Below are 26,327 nucleotides of genomic sequence, written 5' to 3' on the forward strand. Positions count from 1 at the left end.
GAGAACCGAGCGGGAGGGGGCCATCCCTTCGAGATGACAGCCTCCCCATCCCCATCCTTTCCTGGCAGAAGGAAGCAGGATTGGCCCTGTCTCCAAGGCAACAGCTCCAGGCACCCGCAGCCTGCCTCTCTGGATAGGGTGTGAGCCCTGAGCAACCCGGACAGGGAGGGTGGATTGGGACACGGTCCCCCAGCCAGCTGCTTGAGGTGTCGTCTGTGCCACGGATTTCTCAGACCAGAGGAGCTGAGGTGAGCAGGCCCGCCACCAGCAACACCGCATGCTTCACACTGGTGATGCAGGGCTGTGATCTGTCCAGTCCCTCTTTCCTGGCATTGCTTTGTCTGCTTAACTCTCCATCCATCCAGATAAAAACACATACCCTGCTTATCTCATTCATCCGGCTGCCTATTAGTCACCATGGCAAGACCCTCTCCCCTCCCCTCCCTTTCATCCACTCTCACCCCACCTCTGCTGCTTCTTAATTTTACTCTTGCTTTTCAGATGGAGCCACCACCTGTTTCATTTCTCCCTCTGTGTATGTGTGTGTGGAGGTGGAGGGAGGGTGCTTTTAACACCCCATGTGCTCATGACCAAGCTGGGTGTGGGAGTCTTATTTCCATTTTGCAAGAGCTACAGGCACCCCACCTTCTCCTTGCCTGTTTGTTCCTTTTGTCTGCTCCGCCCTGTTGCTCCTGAACCCCCTCCATTCCATGGTAGCTTTCCTGCCTGCTTGTATGTAGCTCTTTGAAGATAGGCGAAGAGGTGGAGAAAAATCTTTAGCAGACGTAATGCTCAAGGCCCCCCCCCAATTTGTTATTCAGAGAGCATTCATATATGAGAGGGTTTGACCCTTTCTGTCAAACGGAGACCACTTTTGTAACAACCCAGCCTCTAACACAGTATACTCTTACTCACCACTGAAATTTGCATCCAGTTTGTATCCAGTGAGATACAAAAATATGGAGCAGATTATGGGCAGAGATTATGGGTTTCTTTGTTCCAACTCACCAGGCCTTCTCTCAGGTTGACAAGCAGTTAAGGAACAACTCTTAGTTCATTTGGGTGGACTGTTCTGAAAATAAAAAGTACATTATTCCCAAATCTGGAGAAAAACTTTGATGTGGGGCTCACTTCCCTTTTCCCTCCCCCTACAGCAGATACCTTGGTGTAAATTAGTAGTAAACTAATTGTAAATCAGAAGTATTTCAGTTGGAACCATTTGTTTCTAAATCCCTATCACTTAATGTAAAATAGAATTGACTATTAGACAAAAAGAACCTTATTCCCTCTCACCCAAGTAGAAACCAGATATAAAACCAGAGGTGGTGGCATTTGAGGTTATGGGTCTGGTTTGTTTGCATTCAACTCTGTGCTAGTGCTGGTCAGGCGAAAATATGTTGTGAATGGTTTGAATTTCTGTTGGAGCCAATTTACTAATCCCTGTAATTGTGCTTGTGTGAATGCATAAACAGACACTTTGACACACCTGATGACATGTACAAATCAGACAGCAAACCTTCATACAAGTTACTTATTTAGGCCTCAAAGACTCAAAAAAATATGATCTAGTAACTTTAATGGGTGTTTTTGCAAGGTAGATTTTGTTACTAGTAAATTAGGAGGACATCACTTGAGACAATAAAGTTATCCTGGCTGAAGGTGATATAAATGAAATGTTATTTCACTGACGTTCAAGGTTGCTTACTATCCCTGCCACTCTTCCTTTTGAAAGTAAGCAGTGAGCCAGGTATGTATCAAAAGTTTAGCAACTGAAATAATGATAGGATTTTTGTTTTACACTTTTGTGTAAAATCTTAGTAAATCAACTGTAAGGCTATAGTAACTCACTGGAGTCACTGGAGTCAATTGGTGTGATTTCCTAGAGTAAATCAGTTTACATTTCTGAAACTGATAGGTGTCTAATCCCACTGTTGACTTTATTTCAATAATAATGAGTCAGTTACATATGTGTGTGGGAAATTGGTGACAGAACATCCATGTGTGTTTTAATGTGATATATTACCTGAATGAGTATTCATTGGATTGTGTGTAGCAAGTGTGTTTCCTTGGAAGTGCTAGTTTGTCACTGTGTGTGTGAATGAATGTGTGTGTGAGAGTTCTAATATAATAGAGGCAGGCTTGGCGATAATTATCTGTGATGTTGAATGGCTGTATTGTGCAGTGTTTATTAAGACTGTTTATTCAGAAATACCACTGACTGCAATGGGACTTGCCCTCAACTAAATAGGTTTAGGAGTTCAGTCTTTGTGCATGCTTGCCTGCCAGCATTTGAGTTTGAGTATGTGTTTGTGCATTGGCTGGGTGGGCCTGACTGGAGTATAGATATCTGTGTCAAAGTGTGTTTCAGATCACAAAGATTTGCTTGACCATAGCAGGATCATGATATTTTTGTGAATGGATGTGATTCAGTGGATAGTGTGTGCTTAGGTCTAGAAGTATACTTATTCATAATTAATTTCCCATTATTTTCTCTTTGTTTACTCATAAATCCTATGGAATAACTATGTTAGTCTTTAGATGACACAAGACTCTTTGTTTCCTGCTTGCCCCCCTGTCACCACCCCATGACTGTAAATGTGACTTTGCGTTTTTCTCAATAAAGTGATATATCTGCCAATTAAATTGGACAGTGGTATGCACAGGTCAATCAGATAATGAACATCACTGAAATAATTTGTGTGTCTGGCAAGATCTATGTGTGTTGTGCTAAGAAACACATGGCCATGAGACCCTTCCCTTATTCTTCTTCTTCTACTACTACTACTACTACTACTACTTATTATTATTATTATTATTATTATTATTATTATTAGTACCCCGCCCATCTGGCTGGATTTCCCCAGCCACTCTGGGCGGCTTCCAACAAAAATCAAATACATTAAAATATCACACATTAAAAGCTTCCCTAAACAGTTTTTACAGGCATGCAGTTGTGGGCTTGTCAGGTTTTCTCTGGTTGTGTGTATGACTCAGTGAGCTATCATGGGTGTTGTCAAAATGTGTGTGTGTGTTCGTGACAGTGTGTGTATGTCCACAAGCATATCTGCTGTGGCTGTATCTGTGCATGTATTGTATTGATTGTATTATGAGTGTTTCAGGATGTGCTACTTACCAATGGCGGAGAGGAACTCCCTTCACAATTGCCATTATAAGCAGCAGGTGTCAGTCCTGGAGCAGCCGTTGCTTGGCTTGACACTGGCACCACCTTCTTTGACAGGCCTCAGGCTGATGGCATCATCTGTGTAGAGGGAGTCCTCAGATATACTGCTGGAGCTCTGGCATATAAAATCAGGAAGCTAAAGGGGAGGCATATAGCCTAAGGATCAGCAGCTGGCCTAAAATCCAGACCCTTCAACTGCTCGGCTCCCCAGAGAGCCAGCCTACAGGCATGAGAGGTGTGAAGAACAGAGTGGTTGCTGTGGCTGCAGGAAGAGGGTCCCTGGTCCACTTAATATCCCTCATGTAAAGTGAGTTGCTGAGCAGCAGTTTAATGAAGCCTTTACCACAAGGCAGAACTATCTATCTTCCCTCTGACATAAACCCCATGTAATTCGTATCAGAGATTGTAAGATCCTTGACATTTCCATTAAAAGGATCTAAGGCAGCAGGTCTGAGAAAGACTGCCAGTCAGAGCAGGCAGCACTTGGCAAGATGGGCCAGTTAACACTTAAAAAAAAAGTGCTCATATGAAATGTAGTCCCCACCACCCAACAGCTTGAATTTAGTTGGAATGACCCAGGTGGAGACAGAGAAAGAGTCCTCTATCACATGTGGAGAATATATTTTTGATCCCTCTGGGACACAAGGCATGTAAAATCAATTTCTTCTTATGAACATTCATTGCTAGAGTTTGTAGGCAAGTTGAGGGGGAGGGAGAGAGAAGCATCATTGACATGTGTATGTACCGGTATTTGTGCATGCATATGTGGAAATTGTGTGTGCTCACAACTATTACAAGCAGGAGTGTGTAAGCCCACAGTGGATGTGCACAAGATAACCCACATGCCTTGTTTCCTAGTGTACATTACACACACATTGTGTGTTTCTGTGTGTATATTTGTCTAGAAAGTGCATGTGTATGAATTTGTATATGTTCTGCTGAATCATAGAATCTGGAATTGTAGAGTTGGAAGGGAACCCAAGGGTCATCTAGTCCAACCCCCATAACCCCTCGGGAGGTTATGGACTCTCCTTCATTGGAGGTTTTTAAGCAGAGGTGGGATGGCCATCTGTCATGGATGCTTTAGGTGAGATTCCTGCATTGCAGGGGGTTGGACTAGATGACACTTGGGGTCCCTTTCAATTCTACAATTCTAAGATGGCCCTCTAACCTCTGCTTGAAAACCTCTAATGAAGGATGGTGCATCACCTTCCAAGGGAGTCAGTTCCACTGTAGAACCGCTCTTTCCCTTCCTGATGTTTAGTTGAAATCTCCTTTCTTGTAACTTCAAGCCATTGGATCAAGTCCTACCCTCCAGAGCAGGAGAAAACCAGCTTGTTCCATCTTCCATGTGGCAGCCCTTGAGCTATTGGAAGATGGCTATCATATCTAAGTCTCCTCTTGTCCAGGCTAAACGTACCCAGCAATCTCAACCGTTTCTCATACAACTTGGTTTCCAGACTCTGGATTATCTTAGTTGCTGTCCTCTGCACACATTCCAGTTTGTCAACATCCTTCTTAAATTGTGGTGCAACATGTGCTTAAATTTATGAATTGACAGAGTGACAATTTTCATAAATTTATGTATGTAAAATTGCATAAATACATTGTATGTCAGGTGTGGGAAACTTTTACCCCTTCACATGACACTTAACTACCTCTCCCATCAGCACCAGCAAGCATGGCAAATGGCATGGGATGGTGGGATTTGTAGAGGACCACAATTGTATTGGAGAGACACAGGTTCGCTTCACCTGTTGTGCTTATTCCTGAGGTGGGGGCACACACAGTATTATTACTCATTGCAATGTATTATATTGAGAGCTGGTATGTGCGCGTGTATCTTTCATTACATAGAAGAAAAACCTTTCAAAAATGGACAGGCTTAATGCAGACTGGGTGGGTTGGGTGCCCTGCAGATGGTTGGGCTATCCAGACCTACTGCTAAGATCTAGAAAGCCTTTGCCAAGCTATCTTGCTTAGTAGCAGGGGTAACTTTACCTGAGGGCTGTTGCTGAGGGAGGGTATTTTTTATTATTGTTATTGTTATTAAATTTGTATACCGTCCTATACCTGCAGGTCTCAGGGCGGTTACAACATAAAACCGCAGTATAAAGACACAAAATACAAAAGAAAAAGAAAAATAACCCCAATAACCCCCCCACACACATATTTTAAAAGGGTGTTGGATGTCAATCAGCCAAAGGCTTGGTTAAAGAGGAACATTTTTGCCTGGCACCTAAAGATATATAATGAAGGCACCAGCCAAATCTCCTGGGGAAGTCAGAAAAGACTTTTCCCAGACTGAGCTGGAGTTTCCCCACCTCCCACTCCCCTCCAAAAGCAGTACCACTTCCTGAATATTGCCTGTACATGAGGCACAGTAGCATCACTGTAGACAGGTGGGAAAAGGTTTCCCCACTGCCCAGGATAGCAACAGCTGAGTCACCTCACTATCTTTCCCAACGCAATCTATTTTTTTCTTTAGAAGTGAATGGAGCCTGGGGTGTTAGGGAAGGGGTAGTACCTCTGGTGGGGGCCACATCATGCTCCTTTAGGGGTAGTTTGTACACCCTTGGCCCCCACCCTGCACTCGGCTCTCACCTATGGCTCCTTGAAGCTGTCAGCATGTGGCAGCAGCCACACCCCATAAATAGCTTTGGTTCTGGTTAAACATCAAGAAGAGGTGGCAAGAATACACAGAGGAATTATACCAGAAAGATATGGAGGTCTCATACACCCCAGGTAGTGTGGTTGCTGACCTTGAGCCAGACATCCTGGAGAGTGAAGTCAAATGGGCCTTAGAAAGCCATGCTAACAACAAGGCCAGTGAACTATTTAAAATTTTAAAAGATGATGCTGTTAAGGTGCTACACTCAATATGCCAACAAGTTTGGAAAACTCAGCAGTGGCCAGAGGATTGGAGAAGATCAGTCTACATCCCAATCCCAAAGAAGGGCACTGCCAAAGAATGCTCCAACTACCACACAATTGCACTCATTTCACACGCTAGCAAGGTTATGCTTAAAATTCTACAAGGCAGGCTTAAGCAGTATGTGGACCGAGAACTCCCAGAAGTGCAAGCTGGATTTCGAAGGGGCAGAGGAACCAGAGACCAAATTGCAAACATGCGCTGGATTATGGAGAAAGCTAGAGAGTTCCAGAAAAACATCTACTTCTGCTTCATTGACTACGCAAAAGCATTTGACTGTGTCAACCACAGCAAACTATGGCAAGTTCTTAAAGAAATGGGAGTGCCGGATCACCTCATTTGTCTCCTGAGAAATCTCTATGTGGGACAAGAAGCTACAGTTAGAACTGGATATGGAACAACTGATTGGTTCAAAATTGGGAAAGGAGTACAACAAGGCTGTATATTGTCTCCCTGCTTGTTTAACTTATATGCAGAATTCATCATGCGAAAGGCTGGACTGGATGAATCCCAAACCGGAATTAAGATTGCCGGAAAAAATATCAACAACCTCAGATATGCTGATGATACTACCTTGATGGCAGAAAGTGAGGAGGAATTAAAGAACCTTTTAATGAGGGTGAAAGAGGAGAGCGCAAAATATGGTCTGAAGCTCAACATCAAAAAAACTAAGATCATGGCCACTGGTCCCATCACCTCCTGGCAAATAGAAGGGGAAGAAATGGAGGCAGTGAGAGAATTCACTTTCTTGGGTTCCATGATCACTGCAGATGGTGACAGCAGTCACGAAATTAGAAGACGCCTGCTTCTTGGGAGAAAAGCAATGACAAACCTAGACAGCATCTTAAAAAGCAAAGACATCACCTTGTCGACAAAGGTCCGTATAGTTAAAGCTATGGTTTTCCCAGTAGTAATGTACGGAAGTGAGAGCTGGACCATCAAGAAGGCTGATCGCCGAAGAATTGATGCTTTTGAATTATGGTGCTGGAGGAGACTCTTGAGAGTCCCATGGACTGCAAAAAGATCAAACCTATCCATCCTTAAAGAAATCAGCCCTGAGTGCTCACTGGAAGGACAGATCCTGAAGTTGAGGCTCCAGTACTTTGGCCACCTCATGAGAAGAGAAGACTCCCTAGAAAAGACCCTGATGTTGGGAAAGATGGAGGGCACAAGGAGAAGGGGACGACAGAGGATGAGATGGTTGGACAGTGTTCTCGAAGCTACTAACATGAGTTTGGCCAAACTACGAGAAGCAGTGAAGGATAGGCGTGCCTGGCGTGCTCTGGTCCATGGGGTCACGAAGAGTCAGACACGACTGAACGACTGAACAACAACAACTGGTTAAACCAGGTGAGAGTAGCCAATGGTCTCAAACCCTCAGTGAGTCAGGAACTTCCCCCTGCATGAGAAGACAAGCTCTGGTGGATCACACAAATGAGACCAAGAGTGGGTCCAATAGTCAAGTAAGTAGTTTCTGCACATTCTGTAGAGCAGGGGTCAGCAAACCTTTTCAGCAGGGGGCCGGTCCACTGTCCCTCAGACCTTGTGGGGGGCCGGACATGAATGAAATTCCTATGCCCCACAAATAACCCAGAGATGCATTTTAAATAAAAGCACACATTTTACTCATGTAAAAACATGCTGATTCCCGGACCATCCGCAGGCCAGATTTAGAAGGCAATTGGGCCAGATCCAGCCCCCAGGCCTTAGTTTGCCTACCCATGCTGGAGAGGGAAGGGGAAGCAGATGGGGCTTGTCCACCCAGGAAAGGAGCCTATCTAGGAGTAGAAAAACTCTGGTCCTAAACCCATGCTTCCTTGTGAGATATCTTTGGGAGAAGAAAAGGCTAAGGAGTAAACTCTACACAAATCTGGAGTTGATAAGATGCTTGGATGGTGCCTTGTACATCTCCTTCCATAGGCGCCAACTCTATAGGACTGAAATGTCTTCAGCCCCCCCCCCCCATGTCTGTTGGGATGGGGCTGAGCCCACCCAATCTTAAGGGATCAGAGGAGGCTGAGCGCAGAGGTGTGCTCCATGCTAGGCCTCCTCCCGATGCAACAGGCAGCCTCTGGTCATGCTGCACTGCCTTATTCCCTAAGCGATGCCCATCCCCAGCTAATGCTGCTGCTTTCCCTTGTAGGGAAGACCCACATCAGTGCAGACCCTCTGCTGCTTGCCCAGTGCCATTCTCATGATGGAGTTGCCAGGGTGGTCCAGAGCATCCCGGGGGCTTTTCACCATGGCAATGGGAGGCCCACAAAGCCTCCTGGAGTGGTGGCAAAGGGACGACTCCCCTTCCAAGCCCTGCAACAGGTCTCCCAATGGGTCACCGCCTCTGCTGCACCTCCTGGTCCAGCCTCAGGGGTGGAGTGAGTGGGGACTATGAGTCCCATCCTGCCTCCGCCCTGTTCGTCAAGCTCCCTTCCTCTGCAGGGCCAGCTGCAGTGGAGCCAAGAGCCAATGCCGCATGGCTGGACTCTGAGATCGGCCTCCTCCCAATGCAACAGTCGTGTGTGATGTTGTCATTGTGTGTGTATGACACGCGAGATGAAACCCCCCCCCCCATGTTGGGCATAATGTGGCACCTCTGCCTCCTTCCAATAACTTCTGCAGCCAGGCTGGTGCCAAACGCCTTGCTTCCCTTTCCTCTGGACCACATCAGCAAGGCTGAGAGGGAGGCCTGGCCCACTTGGCAGCCCAGGATCTTCTTACACACTGCCCAGGCTTGCACCCTGGAGAGGTCACTTTGGTGCTGCCAACACAGTGGCTTGACTTCACCCCTAGAGGCACACTCCATTGTGTCTCAATACAGACTGATGCCAACAACAAGAATGGATCCAATTCACTTTTTCTGGTGGGAGTTCAAAATGTGCCCCACAAACACTCAGGTGACCAATTAAATGTTATGGTGTGTGTGCTCTTCTCACTGGACAGGCAGATTTTACAAGTGCCTTACAATTTAAGAAGACTTAGAATCATAGAATCATAGAGTTGGAAGAGACCCCAAGGGCCATCCAGTCCAACGCCCTGCCAAGCAGGAAACACCATCAAAGCATTCCTGACAGATGGCTGTCAAGCCTCCGCTTCAAGACCTCCAAAGAAGGAGACTCCACCACACTCCTTGGCAGCAAATTCCACTGCCGAACAGCTCTTACTGTCAGGAAGTTCTTCCTAATGTTTAGGTGGAATCTTCTTTCTTGTAGTTTGAATGCATTGCCCCGTGTCCGCTTCTCTGGAGCAGCAGAAAACAACCTTTCTCCCTCCTCTATATGACATCCTTTGATATATTTGAACATGGCTATCAGATCACCCCTTAACCTTCTCTTCTCCAGGCTAAACATACCCAGCTCCCTAAGCCGTTCCTCATAAGGCATTGTTTCCAGGCCTTTGACCATTTTGGTTGCCCTCCTCTGGACACGTTCCAGCTTGTCAGTATCCTTCTTGAACTGTGGTGCCCAGAACTGGACACAGTACTCCAGGTGAGGTCTGACCAGAGCGGAATACAGTGGTACTATTACTTCCCTTGACTTCATCAGAATAGGAACATGGGCAGCTGCCTGATACCAAGTCAGATCCGTGACTCCTCTAGTCCATTATTGTCTACACGGACTGGCAGCAGCTCTCCAGGGTTTCAGGCAAGAGCCTCTCTCAGCCCAGCCTGGAGATGCCAAGGACTGAGCTTGGGACCTTTTGCATACAATGCATGTACTCTACAACTGAGCTATGGCTATTCCCCCCAAAGGCTTCCCCTCCCTCTAGCACTTCCTCACTACTCTTCCCAGCCCCCACTACCACCGGAGGCAGAGTGACTGCCAGGACAAGTGGCTATTGGGCACAATGCTGGTGGATACACATTCTCTGGGACAGCTCATTTGGTGCAGCATTAGATTTAGGGTTGTGGGTTCAAGCCCCATGGTGGGCAAATGATTCCTGCATTGCAAGGAGTTGGACTGGATGATCCTGGTGGTCCCTTCCAACCCTACAGTTCTATGGTTCTATACCAGATCCTCAGCTTATCATCATCGTCATTTTATTTGTATGCCGCCTTTCCACAGTTAAAACAATGCTCAAGGCGGCTTACAATATGAAAATATTTACATAATTACAAATAAAGCAAAGTAGTCATAAAAATGAAACACATTAAAAACTACATAACCAAACTGAACAATTTCCACATAAAAATAAAGATACTAAAAGTTAATATCAGTTAATATCAGTAACAACAGCAAAAACTCCCAGTGAAACTTCTCCCAAAATACCCCAGTCCTTGGTGGGCAGCAGCCGCGGCCGCAGTCCTCATGAGGCCCGTCAAGCCCCGCCCTGGGCCAGGTGGAGAGGAAGCAGGAAGACCCCTTCCTCAGCCGCCTTCTCTCACAGGCACTCTCTGCTCCATCTTACCATTTCAACCACGGACAGGCCAAGTTTGCGACCCTGATAAAATAAAAACAGGCAGTAAACGGACAATGGAGGAAATAGCCAAAGTGCTGCTGCTGCTGCTTGGTTTGGATATATTGGCTCTGTGTGTGTGTGTGAGAGACCTGCTTTTCTCTCTTCACTGAAGATAAGGCAGCAGCACGCTAGATCTGCCCCAAGTCCCGAGTGGGTGCCTCACCATATTTTATTGTTAACCTTATAAAATGATTGTTTCTAATTTTTGCTTTTGTTTTTAAAACAAGACTTACTCCATGCCTATCCTCCATGTATATTGTACTTCCTCTAGTCTCCCACCGGATTTCTGATAAAGGACCATAGCTGCCCATCTTCAGCAGTACTGCAGCACCAGGTGTCCTCTTTCTTTTAGTATTACTTCTTCTTTTCGTGGCAGAACTCTTGTGCCCTTAAATCTGCAGAAATGTAGCAGCTGAAGCTTTCCCCCTTTTGTGAGCCAGGAAAAGTTTCGCCAGTATATTTCTGCATGTCAGGCAGCTGTCAGGAGCCCTACCAGAAAATAACCACAGGAAGGCCGTTGCTCCGCCTCTCCCCAACAAACCTTGACTCCCTCTCCAGTGGTCCAACTCTGGTCGTGAAGCTGGCGGCAGCAGCACCTGCTATTCAGCCACCCAGATCAAGCGGCTGGTATTTATTCACCTCCTTGGGCAGAGTAGACTTCAAATGGAAATAAGGACATGCTTGTAACACCCCTATTCTCACTGCCTGAACCTCTCTACCTTCCCACTATTACATATCCCTGAAAGCAGCTCTATGGTTTTTTTTGTATTAATTTATTCTGTCAGGGCCTCTCCTGAGATGGAGGGTTACATATTAGTAAACTGGCTATTAACAGTTTGCTAATGTTTAATATCTTATATTTTACTTATATAATAGCTGTGACTCAAAATGCATAGCAACATTTACTATCTGGGCAATGGGCAGGCAGTTTTGGAAGGGAAGTCTATGCTCTGGCATTTTGTGCAGGAACCAATCCTGGTACACAAACTACATGTGACATGAAATATGTCCTTTGCATCTAATTTCCCTGGATTTTTTTATTTAAAAATATGCAGATAGCACCAACTGGGAGAGGGGGCTAATAATTAATGGGCCAGAGAAGGGGAAAATTTAAACTCTTCTCTTCCTTTGCTGGTGTCAAACAGAATTCATCTTTTTAAGTTAATATGTGCTTAGGGTAGTGGCAAGGGATTCCCAACAAAGCAAATACCAGCTTTGTAAGAGGGACTTTTCCCAGGGACACGTTTGTGAGGAGCATTATATTTTCCCATCTACACCTGGCCTGATCCCATTAACCATTCCTTCCAGTTGATACTATTTGCTTTTTAAAAAGGTGTCACATGTGGTTTGGCCCCTAGGGCATATACGAAGGGGACCGTCTAAAGGCAGTACAAGCAGCGACTGTTTTAGGCGCATCTCATACGTGTGTAACCACGCTCATGTGCATTGCACCGAACCCGGACATAACCCAAAAACATTACAAAAAGGGGCAAGGTGGGGCAGGGGCGGAATGGGGTATTTGCAGGCTTTTTCAGTGGCGTTTCCAATATACATGATTGCACTTAAATGGGTCCTGTACCTGTTAGGGGATTGGAGCTCCCCTCCCTGCACCCCCATCGCTGAGCTTGGGATGCAACAGGGGAACCAAGGGAGCAAGGCTGGTGGTAGGAGGGCAATTTCACACCACCACACCTGTCTGCAGCTAAGGGACAGTTCTGATCTCGTTCTCATGGTGATGGTAAGCCTGTATCTGGATTATGAAACTTCTGACTATAGGTGAGGAACATGTGATGTCATGTTCTTCCAAGGAAAAACAATTCCTGTGCATAGAAAATGAGCATGTCAGGGAAGAGGCAAGGTAGAGGGCCATTTCCTATGTCAACATTTTCCCTCTTTTAATAGAACCTTGGAATTGTAGAGCTGGAAGTAGGGCTGGGCGACGTATCGAGACATTGTCCAAATCGGTTCAAAGTCTACATCATGGTAATGGTTTCATAATATTCAACATGGTGATATATTCCAAATCATGATGTGTATGTATGCTATGTAAAAATTGTGATGTGGTTAAAACCGTGAAGCCTGTTGTCGCTTCTCTCATAATTCCTGCTGCCCCTGTTCCTCCGTACAGTGGACACTCGGGTTGCGAACGTGATCTGTGCGGGAGTTGCGAACCCACAGCATTTGCAACCCATAGCGTTCGCAACCCGCAGCGCTGCGTCTCCACATGTGCGGGTCATGATTCAGCACTTCTGCCCATGCGTGAGTGCCAAAACCCGGAAGTAACCCATTCCGGTACTTCCGGGTTCGGTGCATCCGTAACCCAAAAACGTGCAACTTGCCCGCAGCGAGCGCAACCCGAGGTATGACAATAGAAAATAACAGTTGCAACAATATATTAAAGGTAAGTAACAGTGTATCAGTTTTAGATTGCTAAGTAGTAGTAGTTTCCAGGACATTACCCCCATTTGCCTCTATATAGTTATGATATACAGTCAAACCTCAGTTGTCGAACGTAATCTGTTCCGGAAGCCTGTTCGGCTTCTGAAACGTTTGACAACCAACGTTTGAGAGCTTCCTGCACTCAAACGGAACCTGCATCGGATGTTCAACTTCCAAAAAACCAGAGCATTTACTTCCGGGTTTTCGATGTTTGGGAGCCAAAACATTTGAAAAAGGAGCCATTCAGGAACATAGGTTTGACTGTATCAGTTTATTGTGATGCTTAACTGGTGATAAAAACCGGGCATTTCTTCTCAGCCCTAGTTGGAAGGGACCCTGAGAGTCTTCTAGTCCAAGCCCCTGCAATCCAGGAATCCCAACTAAAGCATCCATGACAGATGTTGTCTGGAAGAACATTCAGTCATGCCAGTCCCCACTTATAGTTTGTTGTTTTTTTTTAGAAGAATTTATTAGCATTTTCATAATACAACACAAACCCAGACCCACACCTACAAATACAAAACAATTACAAATACACATAATGCCAGGATTATTCTTCTTGTTTATATACCTAGCAAAAAAAAAAATTCTATTTCCGAATCTTGACGTTTGACTTCCCCTGCCTCTTCACCTTCGGTTTTAAATCCATATTTTACTTTCTTAACACCTTTTCTCTATAAAAAAGAATTTAACTTAGATTAAAGATAACACAATTATCTTCATCATCCTATTATATCGTAAATCTTAACAAAATATTCTTATAAAAACTAAACTTATTTCTTCTGTCCATTATCATGCTGCTTTAACTTAAAATCCAATATCCCCTTACTTATTCAAAATAAACTTATAATTAACAAACTTCACTCTCCGATTTCAGATACCATAGCAGACCATTTGAATTTAACATTTAGTACTTCATCCCACCCCCCCTCTGTCCATTGTCTTTCTCTGTCTTTCGCCGGAACCGATCCTCGAGATGTCTTCTTTTACCAAATGTCCACAGATCCAGGCAGTATTCACAACAGACCTTGCATCAAGTTTCAGGGTACACATCACATCATTTCTAGGCTCCTCCGTTTCTTTGTACCATACTTCTTCTTCTTGTAGATATCTTAATTCCATGTCCCATGCCCCCGAGCTCCCACCTCGGGGTCTGGATATTGTAAATTTTCCCGTTCCGGGGCTGCCACCCCCAGAAAACGGTTCCTTTTCCCGGAGTCGCCCAGCCATTTCAGACCATCCTTCAAGTACCCCTTCTAACTTTCTGCCAAGGTTTGCTTCCATTGTGTAAAACTTTTGAAAAGCCTCCTCTGTGGGAAGTAAGTTCTTTTTATTTATAATCCTACTCAAGACTTGCAATTTCCGATTAAGCAGTTCCAGCCTCAAGACAGCAAACATTTCTTCCTCCTTTAGACCAGAGTTCAAAACAAGTTCAAACACGAAGTCCAGCATTTTGGAGGAGAGGGTGAGTGTCAAATTTCAGTTCCTGTCTCTTCCTTCCTTTGTTTCAATTGTTTCCCACATCAGTCCAAATTTCCCATCGCCATTTTTTCTGAAGTCAGAGTGTAAAGATCAAAACTTTAAAAGGAGATATTTTCTGCCCACTTAATCCCCAAAGGGAAATCTCAGCAGTCTCAGTTTTCAAATTCCAAACACTTTGTATCCATTATTGTAGCAGCAGTCACTCAAACTGGTTATTTTCTTTCTCTCCCGAAGGGAGGGAGGCAGGCTCCTTTTCCTCTTCCCCCCGGATCGTTCCAAAGATATAAAAGTCAATCAAAGTCAATCAAATACTCACAACCACCGGGTTCTTTCAATTCATTAAAGACAGGTAGAACTTAGACGCTCATCACAGGCTTTGCCGCCGCATTTACATCCCGGTTGGGGCATGTCCCCTATAGCCCGGCTCCGTCGTCCCTTCACCCCCACTCCCCCTTTACAGGGGGAGCGAGGGAAGGGTTCGGAGCCACAACGGGCACAGCCGGGGAGCCCAGGGTGCGGGACGCTCTTCCCGCACCCCACCGGAGCCCCACTTTGCGGTAGCGGGGCTCCAAACCCCCGGGATGGACTGGGCGCTTCGCAGCCGAAGCAGCCCACGACCACCCGCAATGGCGTCGCCGCCGGAAGTCTTCCCCACTTATAGTTTGAAGTGGCAGAGCCCTATCATAGATTTCCCACTTCAGTGAGTAGAAACTAGACCTTTCTTTCTTCACTGGGCTGGAAGTTTGTTTGTATTGCCCCAAAGCCACATTTTTGGCATTTGGAAAACACATGGGCTTGGGGGCCTAACTAGGTTTTCACAAGATGCTAGAGCAGTTCTGTTCCCACCAGTGATAGAGAGAGGAAAGTGACTTCCACAGATTCCCCTCTTGTGCCCTTCAAAAATCTGCTCTGGGTGGGACTGAGGGATTTCCTGAAGCAGTATGAGATGAAGCACACTCTCCTTCTGCTGTCAGGTTCCTCCACTGAATCTCACCAGTCCCTAGGCAGAACCTTTCCATTTCTGGATGCCTAGTTAGGATCCTAAGTCACAGTTTTGTCAGTCAAAGTACTAGATATGAGCAGATGGGTATGCCAGTGTGCTAGTTTGCCTGACAGTCTTTTCTAAACAGGAAGTCCTCCATCTTTGCCCCAGGTGAGGAAGAGGTCTCATGGCTCTATTCTAATCTGTGTTGCAGCTTGATCCTTTACACGTTTACTGAGTACAATGGGGTTTACATCCATGTATGGAAGGGGATTGCTGTGTTAGTAATTCAAGGATATAACGGGGTGCATGTCATTGTATGGCACTGGGTTTTGTAGGCTGTGTACACACTTGGGTGTTAGTAGTGTACATGGGTTACACAGAAATGATCTTTCCATGTGTGCTTTTGGGCACTTTCAGCCACACACGAGCACTTCCAGTTTAAATCAATCAATATTTCCCACCTGCACTTAGGGGGATGCATTCATGTTATGCATTGTTGACTCCTCTCCTCATTTACTACTTCCCTCACCTCCAGAAGTTCTAGAAACCTGAGGTCCATCATAGGCACATGCCCAGGTATTTCCTTTAAAAAAAAAAGTTTTGTCCATGGATTAGCACAATAACAAATGTCCGTCAAAGTTTTAAGCATTTTCCACAGTGGGCAAAATAGCCTATTTTAAACAACTGCTTTTGAAATACTTTTTTTTTTTTTTTTACCAGTCATCAACCTTCTAAGGAATGCCTCTGTAGGCCAAACAGTGGCCAGGCAGGTGGGAGGCACAGGTGCCTCTGATCTCCAAACACAAAAAGTTGTGGGTCAGCTCAGAGAAAAACCTGCCTTGCCCCACCCTCCAGTCTCTGCTTCTCAATTTGTATTGCATTATATTATGTACTGTGACTGGCCGTTGTTTTATTGATTATAGTTTAGAAATTATTTATTATAATTGTTAAGAGTGGATTTTTGTTTAATTTTTATATGCCGATATTTAATATTATTCTATACTATTCCAATAGATTGTTGAATATTACTTCATTTGATATAAGTAGCTTATTTTAAAGATTTTTTATTATCACATTTTTGTATTGGATTAGGTTGTTATAAGGTGTGCATTCTTTGTTTCTTCAGCCTTGAGTATAGTAAAATAGAAAGACGGTATACAAATTAAAAGTGGTGATGATGATGATGATGATGATAAAAGCACATTCCACACATGGTCAAGTCAGGATGGGAAGACTGATTTGGGGGAGAAGGATTTAAATACAGTGTTTTTCTGTTTCTTTCCTCTTTCCTTTTCTTCCTCTTGTACCTGCAAAGGCCATTTTATTTTTAATACAGCTGTTTTGTGCAAAGGCCGTTCCGCAACAAAACAGTTGTTTTTTTAAATAAAAATAAATTATGGTGAGTTTGCCTTCATCAACAATGGGTTGAACTAGGCACACCACATCCTTTCATTTAGGCTGATGAAAACAAAATGACTATTGTGCGCTCAGGTGATGAGGGCTGTGGTGATAGATGGCACCAGGAAAACATCACCAAACCTATAGACCCAGCCCATAATGCGCTTCAGTGCATCCAGTCTTAGGCAGCATGCAATTTTATGTTGGAATTCCTCTCCTTAGCACATTATCTGCAGATAGCGGAAATCAGAATTAAATGGGGTTGGGGTTGAGTGTGGACTGCTGTGCAGATCAGGGATGCATCAAATCCACTTTAAACTGCTATGTGTCGTCTTCTCCTCTGGCGATCTCTCGTAGCAGAGTAAGATTGTCTTCTATGAACATGGTCTTAACAGTGAGTCCGTAAGTGACTATGGAGACCAATTCTGGATCCACACATCTTTCCACAGTGGGGACATAGGTTTCCAGGTGGGAGTTGATCATGGTGAGGATTTGCCAAGTGTGCCTTCCTCTTAGCATGTTTCTCCCTTTCATTCTGAGTTCGAGTGTCTTCAAAGCCCACGACACCTTTGGTAAAGGCTGTTCTCCAACTGGAGCGCTTGCAGGCCAGTGTTCCCCAGTTTTCAGTCTTTATGCTACATTTTTTTAGATTTGCCTTGAGAGAGTCTTTCAACCCCTTTTGTTGACTACCAACATTATGCTTTCCATTTTTAAATTCAGAATAGAGAAGTTGCTTTGGAAAATGATAATCAGGCATCCGCACAACATGACCAGTCCAATGAAGTTGATGTTGAAGAATCATTGCTTTGACACTGGTGATCTTTGCTTCTTCCGGTACACTGGCATTAGTTCGCTTGTCTTCTCAAGTCATTTGTAAAAAAAAAACTGAGACACCATTGATGGAATCTTTTGAGGAGCTGGAGATGGTTTTTATCAGTGGTCCATGTTTCACAAGCACACAGTTAGGTTGGTAGTACAATAGCTTTGTAAACAAGCATTTTGGTTTCCCTGCGAATGTCCTGGTCCTCAAACACCTGCACTTCAAGCAGGAGAAAGCTGCACTCATGGAGCTCAGGCAATGTTGGATTTCGGCATCAGTGTTGGCCCTTGTGGAAAGATGACTGCCCAGGTAGGAGAAGTGATCAACACTTTCCAGCATTACACCATTGAGTTGGATTTGTGGCACTGCAGAGGGGTTGTTTTGTGCTTGTTGGTGCAGCACTGTGTTTTTTTTGGATGCTGAGCTTTACATAAGCTTCCACGAAGATATTTGGAGGTCATCTTCAGAGTGTGCACACACTACGTTGTCATCAGCATACTGAAGCTCTATGATGGAATTTATGGTAACCTTACTCTTTGCTTTAAGCCTACTCAGATTAAAGAGCTTTCCATCTGTTTGATACAGTCGTACCTTGGTTTTTGAACAGCTTAGTTCACAAACAACTTGGAATTTGAAAGCCGCAAACCTGGAAGTAGGTGTTCTGGTTTGCAAACTTTGCCTTGGAAGCCGAATTGGAAGCCGTACCTTGATTTCCAAACGTTTCGGAAGTCGAATGGACTTCTGGTACGCATTCTGTTCAAAAACCAAGGTACAACTGTATATGATTTCTACTCTGGTGGGGAGTTTCCCTTTGACAAAATATAGGATCATGGCAGTGAAAATAAGAAATAGTTGGGTGATAACACAACCCTGTTTAACACCTGATCCCACTGTGAATGGTTCACTTTGAGAGCCATTGTTATCTGCGATTGTTGCTGTAATATTATCATGGAGGAGCCGAATGATATTCACAAATGTATCTGGGCAGCCAATTTTCAGAAGGAAAGACCACAGGGCATTACAATTTACAGTGTCGAAGATCTTAGTCAGGTCAATACCATATACAGGGTTTGGTTTTGCTCTCTGCATTTTTCTTGAAGCTGTTGAGCGGTGAAAATCATGTCCACTATCACTCTAAAAGCATTTTGGGATTCAGGAAGGGTAGCCTTGGATATTGTTAGGGGATGGTTTGCTAAGATCCTTGCAATAAGTTTGCCGGCCGCAGCTAATAAAGAGATGCCTCGATAGTTTCTGCAATCTGTTCTGTCACCTTTTTAAAAAGAGATTGATAATTTTTGCATCCCTAAAATCTGCTGGAATCTCCTCCCTCTCCCACATTTTTCGGTGAACTTGTGAAGTTGATGTGTAAGTTCAATTCCGCCCACTTTGAAGACTTCGGCAGGTATCCCATCAGGTCCGCAGGCTTTGTTGTTTTTCATTTGGTTAATAGCTGTACACAACTCTCCCAGATTTGGAGATACTGCTGTGTGTACACACCTTTAAAGCAGGAGCAATTCTAAAAATGGAATTTTCTCAAGACAATTTGTAGGATTAAAATAAAGGAAAACAAAACTAAAGGTTGCCTTCAATTTCTATGAAAGCATAGGAATAGGAATGAAACATGGAAGTGTCATAATTTCAGAAAAGTGCAAGCATGCTATTCAAGCCCATTTAAGAATGTAGTTGTCTAAAGCAGGTGTCTAAAAACAAGAAGGGATGGGGACTGACAAACCTCTCTGTGCAGGGGCACGTCACCACTAAATCCAGTTTCTGATGGCCATGGCAATTGGAGCAGGGCCAAACCCCTCATCCGCCCAAGCACATGTGGAGGGATGTCATTTAGGGAGTGGATTTGGGGCAAGGTGACAGGTGAGTTGTACACATGCATCTAAAGTTTTGCTAGGTCATATCACTGACAGGGCTTCTGTACCCTTACTTGTATCGCCTGTCACAGCACGACGGGGATAAGGGAAATTGCATTCTCCTTTCCCTGGGATCCTTCAAGACACAGGTGCCCTCCTGGGCTTTGCAGCTCGGAATCCTATGAGCTAATCCTCCAATACAGTTTTAAGTATCAGAGCTTTGTTGCAGTTTAGTAACAGTGCTTGAACATTCTCCCACAGAGCTACAGTTTCCATGGTTCACTAAGGAGAGGAAACAACAGTCAAAGCAGTCTACATCTGCTGTGTAGAGATAGTTTATTTGTACCTCAGTATGATTGTTGACTGTATCCTGGTATTTTTGCATGAGTGTGTGAGAGAGTTGGATTTCCACCTGTTCAGCAGCTGAGCTGTATCAAGTGGCAGGTAATAGTGTTTATCATATTTCAAAAAAATCTAAATATCACAATATATTTAGCGCAATATCAAGAGAATACTGAACATACGGATATTTCACATTAAAAATCATGTATAATTTATTTATTTATACAAATAAAGTTAAGGATAAGTAAATTAAGAAATAAGAAAGTATAGCTACATATTTACTTTGTACTTCATTCTCTAATAGTCAGTAAAGGGGTTTTACCCTTTCACAAATTTGAGATTCTTCTTCTACGATCTCTAAGTCTCATTGTATCACTAAGTTTAAATAACTGTGCTAGTTGCAGAAACATCCTGTAACTAAAAGAGTCCCCCCCTAGTGTTCCCCCAAATTTCATTTTTTCCCCACTGAAAAACTGGGTTGGTGGAGGGGAAGTCCTCAGAGCATCTTTACACATCTCTACTCATCTGGGCAACCCAAGAGGACTGTGTTCATGTGCTTTAAGCACATCTGATCAGACATCTGGGGAAGGAGCGGAATGCTAAATTTATATTGGCCACTTGGCAGGAAAATATTCCATGACTGGTTTACCAAGCTGTTAAAAGGCACACTCTGGTAAGTTACTACTTAGTACACAGCCACCTGTGTTTACCTGATGCCTGCTGTGGAGGGCAAGGGTGGCTAAGGAGAAAGTGTGTGTGTGGCTAGAGCATGAGACTCTTAATCTCAAGGACATGGGTTCGAGTCCATGGCTGGGTGAAAAATTTCTGCATCTCTGGGGGTTGGACTAGATGATCCTCATGGTCTCTTCCAACTCTACAGTTCTGTGATGTGTGTGTGTGTGTGTAATTCAACATCTACACGATCTGTTTACTGATTTCACCAAGTATACATAGGATTGCTAGCTTTGTAAAATGAGTTTCTTTTGGTGAAAGACTTCATTGGATAGGATAACAAGGTAGCAAAATTCTTAGGTGCACTGAGAGTGCAGCTATTATTGACTAACAAATTTGCTTTTAGTCATTTTGTGCTGAAATTGTCTTCATCCACAAATTGTAAACTCATCAACTATTTATATATATAAAAATTTAACTAGCAGTGCTAAATTTAGAAAGATTACTCTCTCCCAGGCAAGTGCAATAAACATTAGATCATTCTTACAGCACTTTCCTTCTCTGACTCTCTGACTATTGTATGTGACTCAAAATGCACCAAGCAGCTTTGTAGAAACAATCTCTCCCTTGGTCTGTGTCAAAATTAAGCCATGTTTTCCAAATCTGTAAACCACAAAGGCAAATATTCTGGGGTTGTATCAACATTATAAACTTGTGTATTTTCCATATCAGTTTAACTGTCATGGCTTCTTCCAATGAACCCTGGGAATTCTGTTAGAGATCCCAGTTACACAGGTCTCCTCTTGATATGGCCTGTGTGTGTGGACCTGCTAGAACTGGTGGCAATTTCTCTCTCTCTCTCTCTCTCTCTCTCTCTCTCTCTCTCTCCCCCCCCCCACCCTTCGTCCCAGGTTTTTCATTTTGCATTACCACCAGCCAATAGAGAATATTGAAGTGACCGTGACTTTGGGTCAATATTAAAAAATATTTGACTGACTGATTGACACTGGGAGTGTTTTATGAATTGTATAATTGTGGAGTTGGAAGGGACCCAAGGGTCATCTAGTCCAACCCCCTGCAATGCAGGTATCTCAACTAAAGTATCCATGACAGATGACCATCCAACCTCTTAAAAACCTACAAGGAGGGAGAGGTTACCATTTTCTGAGGGAGCCTCAGCTATGTGTTTTGGGGACTATTTGGCTCTTTGGAATAGTTTGCCATTTCACTCTAGACTGGAGGATGGGACTTGAGACTCTCCAACTCCCATCAGCTCCAGTGGCCAGGGAGGATGGGAGTTGGGACTAGCTACAGATGGAGGGACACATGTTCCCCATCACTTCCCTAGAGGGCACTAACTACTGTAGTCAAACCAACTTCAGCTGATATAACAGTATTACTATGCAAAAAGTTGTAATAGTTCTTACCTTAATTTTTCACAAAAGAGCCTTGTGAGTTAAGACACAATTCTTCTCAACTCAATGGAGGCTGAGAAGACAGTGACTTGTCCCAAGACCATCAAATTGGATGCTATCCCTGACATGTCCAAAGCTGGCTCAATGAAGTAGGGGATGGAAAAGGATGAATTATTTCTTGTCTAAGATGATGCATTTCTCCAGATTGAGCGAGGGCATTTTGATTTGGCCACATTGTCAGGAACTAGCTAGTTAAGAAATGAGTATTGTGAAAATCCAGCTCAACCAGTCACTATCTCCCAGTTTCATCTACCTCATAGGAGTGTTGTAACCATAAAGAGGAAGCTCAAAAGGAGGGGAGGACAAGAATATAAAATATATAACCATGCAGACAAACCAGTAAGCTGCTTACTATAACAATTCAACACGAGCCCTCAAATCCTCTGCAACATCACAGGGTGTTCTAGAGTTCACCTGGCTCTCTAGTTTGTGTGGACATCCCTCCACTTGAGTCAGTCATAGATGTTTGTCGTTTCCTTCCAGGAGGTGGGGCAAGGGAATCTCTCCTTTGAATTTCAAAACACCTGTAGTTATTTCAGAGTGTTTGGGACAGGTTTGGGACCTCATAGTATTTAAAGAGAAAAAAAGGGAAAGGGGGAAAAGTTTGTGTTACTACCATGAACTAATGCTTCCTTACTCCCCTTTCCTCCAACCTTTTCCCCACAGACAATGCCCCCCTTTAGCACTGGGGTCATGGGCCATCACCGGGCACGTCGCCGCTGAGCCAGTTTCCCCCTTTCCTTCCCCCACCTAAAGATGGCCAGTGCCAACGAGACTGAAGAAGCCCATGGCTCAGCGCCCCACGCAGCCTCCACCTATGCCAAGTTGCTGCTCTTGGGCCTCATCATCTGTGTGAGTCTGGCAGGGAACCTGTCTCTCTCGCTGCTGGTCTTGAAAGAGCGTGGCCTCCACAAAGCACCCTACTACTTCCTGCTGGACCTGTGCCTGGCTGATGTGATCCGCTCAGCTGTCTGCTTCCCCTTTGTCCTCGTCTCAATCCGCCACGGCTCTGCTTGGACTTACAGTGTGTTGAGCTGCAAGATTGTGGCTTTCATGGCTGTCCTCTTCTGTTTCCATGCTGCCTTCCTCCTCTTCTGCATCAGTGTCACACGCTACATGGCTGTGGCCCATCACCGCTTCTATGCTAAACGCATGACCTTCTGGACATGCGTGGCTGTCATCTGCATGGTGTGGACTTTGTCCGTGGCCATGGCCTTCCCACCCGTCTTCGATGTTGGGACCTACAAGTTCATCCGCGAGGAGGACCAGTGCATCTTTGAGCACCGCTACTTCAAAGCCAATGACACCCTGGGCTTCATGCTCATGCTAGCTGTGCTGATCTTTGCCACCCACGTGGTTTACATCAAGCTCCTTCTCTTTGAGTACCGCCATCGCAAGATGAAGCCTGTCCAGATGGTCCCAGCTATCAGCCAAAACTGGACGTTCCATGGGCCGGGAGCCACTGGGCAAGCTGCAGCCAACTGGATTGCTGGCTTTGGCCGTGGCCCCATGCCTCCTACCTTGTTGGGCATCCGGCAGAATGCTCACGCTGCCAACCGGCGCTTGCTGGGCATGGAAGAATTCAAGGCTGAGAAGAGGCTAGGCAGGATGTTCTACGTCATCACTTTGCTCTTTTTGGTTCTGTGGTCACCCTACATTGTGGCCTGCTACTGGAGGGTATTTGTCAAAGCCTGTAGCATCCCCCACCGCTACCTCTCCACAGCTGTTTGGATGAGCTTTGCCCAAGCTGCTGTCAACCCCATAGTTTGCTTTGTACTCAACAAGGACCTCAAGAAGGGCTTGATCACCCACATTCCCTGCTGGAGGACAGAGCCCGAACTGCCCAGAGAGCCTTATTGTGTGATGTGAGGAGTGCCAAGGGTTGGCTAGAAGGCATCTGCCTGTGCCAAACTGAATTTGAGTTTCATTTCTTTCTTATTTATATATCACACGAGATGCCAAAAGATGGGTCGTTCTGCTTCCCCTGCAATTTTGGCCATGGTTCCCCAGGGTACTTGGTGTCACAATGGACTATGATCGCTTCAGTTATCCCAGGGCAAATATCCAAAACCACTCATTAACTACAATGAGATCAGAGCTGGATTCTGGTCTCAGCTCCCCTGGGGTAAATCCAGAGCTATACGATGACAGTAACTGGTCCCCAGTAGTGTTCCAGCCAGTTCTTAGAAGGGATACAAAATATCCTGTGCATCATGGAGTTTTCCTCTTTTTATAGCCCACAAACTCTATCCAGTTTCTTGAATCAGACACTGCAGAACTCCATAGAACCAACACCAGAAACTTCTGTGTCCATTATTTCAAAGTGTTTGATCTAGCAGCTCTAAAGGTGTACCTGGCATCACTGAAAAGAGGCCAGAATCAGATTTTTTTAATTTGGATTTCCCAGAGTGAAGCCAAAGCCATCCCACTCACTGGAGCAAAACCACTTCATGCTCAGCAGGGTTGATTTGGCTTTACAGCTGGAGGGTGTTGATGGAAGCAGGGCTCCGATGATGGAATCTGCTTGTGAAGAAGGTTAACTCTCCCATTCAGTTATTCAGTCCATCAATTAAATCAATTCCACACGCTCTCAGAGTTTGAGGCTAGGTTGAGGGGGGCCCCACAGGGACAGGAAGGATAGAGGGGCAGGGGAGGAAAGGAGGCAGTTGACACAGCTGTTTAAGGGAATGCCATGGAGCTAGCTAGCCTTGACTTGGCTCCTTGTCAGTCAGCAGCTGTAACCAGGGAGCCTTGGAAACCCCACCTCAGTTGCCATGGCAGCAACCAATCCAAGGCCCTGCAGACCATGTCACCCTGGAACAATGCAAGCAGGAAGGTGCGGGTGGGTGTGGGGGAGGAGGAAGCCACCAAGAAATCCTAACTCATTCCCTGAAGAGTGGGAGAAAGCAGAGACATCAACATGCAAGGCAGACAGTGGAGAGCATCCAAGGCTGCAGAAAGTGTAGGGTAACTACAGGAGAATCGTGTGCAATGATGTCGATATGGCACATGCCCTGCTAAAATGGAAAGCAAAAACACCACTGTGGCAAGGCATAGATGCCACTATACTCCCGCCACCCGTTTATTCTCACACATTCAGATCACACTGCACATTGCTTCCTCCTTGCCGTGTCACATCACAGAACTGTTTGCACTGTTCTTGTGAGACAATACCAGATCATGTATGGAAAGCCCACCCTTCCCAGAGTTGCTGTCTCGTACCTCTGGATTTATTCCAGTGGGACAAGTTGTCTGTGCTTTGGGTCATTGACAGAAAGAGGGCAAATAGCCCTATGGCTCAGAAAAAGGCCCGATTGTTCTAGTGTCCAACTCTTAAGAAGGGAGTCAAGCCTCGAAAAAGGGGGCGTGGGAGGAAGAGTGTCGCCGTCTCTGAGAGAAGAGGGGTACACTGGGGGGAGTGAGTGGGAGAGAGGACTCCAGTTCTGGGTTGCAGTGGTTGGCTTCTTTATTTATCTATTTATTAAAGGGAAAGGGAAATGTGGGGATTGGAACTCCTGGTTCTTTTTTCATCTGAACAGATGAATGGGGCCTGAAGTTTAGAGAATCTGGGAGTCCTGAGCTTGCTGGGTTCACCCTTTGTTGTGAAACCCATCGGTCCCATTTTGGCTTTACCCCTCAGGCAGGTACTCCCAAAATCCAAGAAAATCAATTACCAGACACATTGTTTGAGGAGCGGAGGGGGGGCACATGGGACACCCTGATTCAATGGGACTATTGTTAATGCTGAGGTGCTCCTCATGGGGTGGGGAGGGGAGAGAGGATCAGGAGGTAAGAGATGGTTGAGAAATGAGGCCTAGAAGAAGCACTGCTGGGAGAAACGTGGGAGAAAAATGAAGGAGGATGAGTGGAGGGATAGGTCAGGGAAAGAATTAGGAGCAGAGCACAGTTTGGGAGGTGGGAGCAGGGATGGGCGGGTGGGGACATTGGGAACCAGGTGAGAAAAGGATGCTGGGGTTGGGGCTTTCTCCCACTTGTTCCCCTTTGAAGGACCCAGATGCTGACTTTTGCCTCTGAAGACAAGACTGTTCGTCTTATCCTCCAGTCCTGCCCCCACTGAATGGCCTTAAACCACTGGCCAGAATTATGGCCACCCTGCAGAAATCGGTATTTGAAAAAATATGGGAGATGAACACAGATTATTTCCAGGATGCTTTTTCTGGAAAGAGACTTGAAAGAAGTTGAGATTTGTTTTTGTTTTTAAAAAGGAAATTGAATAAAGAAATTGCAACTTTAGTGGGAGAGGGAGGGTTGGGTGGGGGGCACAGG

At 45.0% G+C, this 26,327-nt stretch overlaps 1 protein-coding gene across 1 annotated transcript; it reads left to right on the plus strand.

The window, feature by feature from the left end:
* The first annotated feature begins 152 nt into the window (after window positions 1-152).
* Window positions 153-24,334, plus strand: GPR173 (G protein-coupled receptor 173). The gene is made up of 2 exons (XM_033173583.1): window positions 153-248; window positions 22,707-24,334. The coding sequence occupies exon 2, from the start codon at window positions 22,797-22,799 to the stop codon at window positions 23,907-23,909; it is 1,113 nt and encodes a 370-aa protein (XP_033029474.1). The 5' UTR covers window positions 153-248; window positions 22,707-22,796; the 3' UTR covers window positions 23,910-24,334.
* The last annotated feature ends 1,993 nt before the right edge of the window (window positions 24,335-26,327 follow it).

Source organism: Lacerta agilis, chromosome 16, assembly GCF_009819535.1.
Source record: "Lacerta agilis isolate rLacAgi1 chromosome 16, rLacAgi1.pri, whole genome shotgun sequence".
In the NCBI taxonomy this organism is placed as follows: domain Eukaryota; kingdom Metazoa; phylum Chordata; class Lepidosauria; order Squamata; family Lacertidae; genus Lacerta; species Lacerta agilis.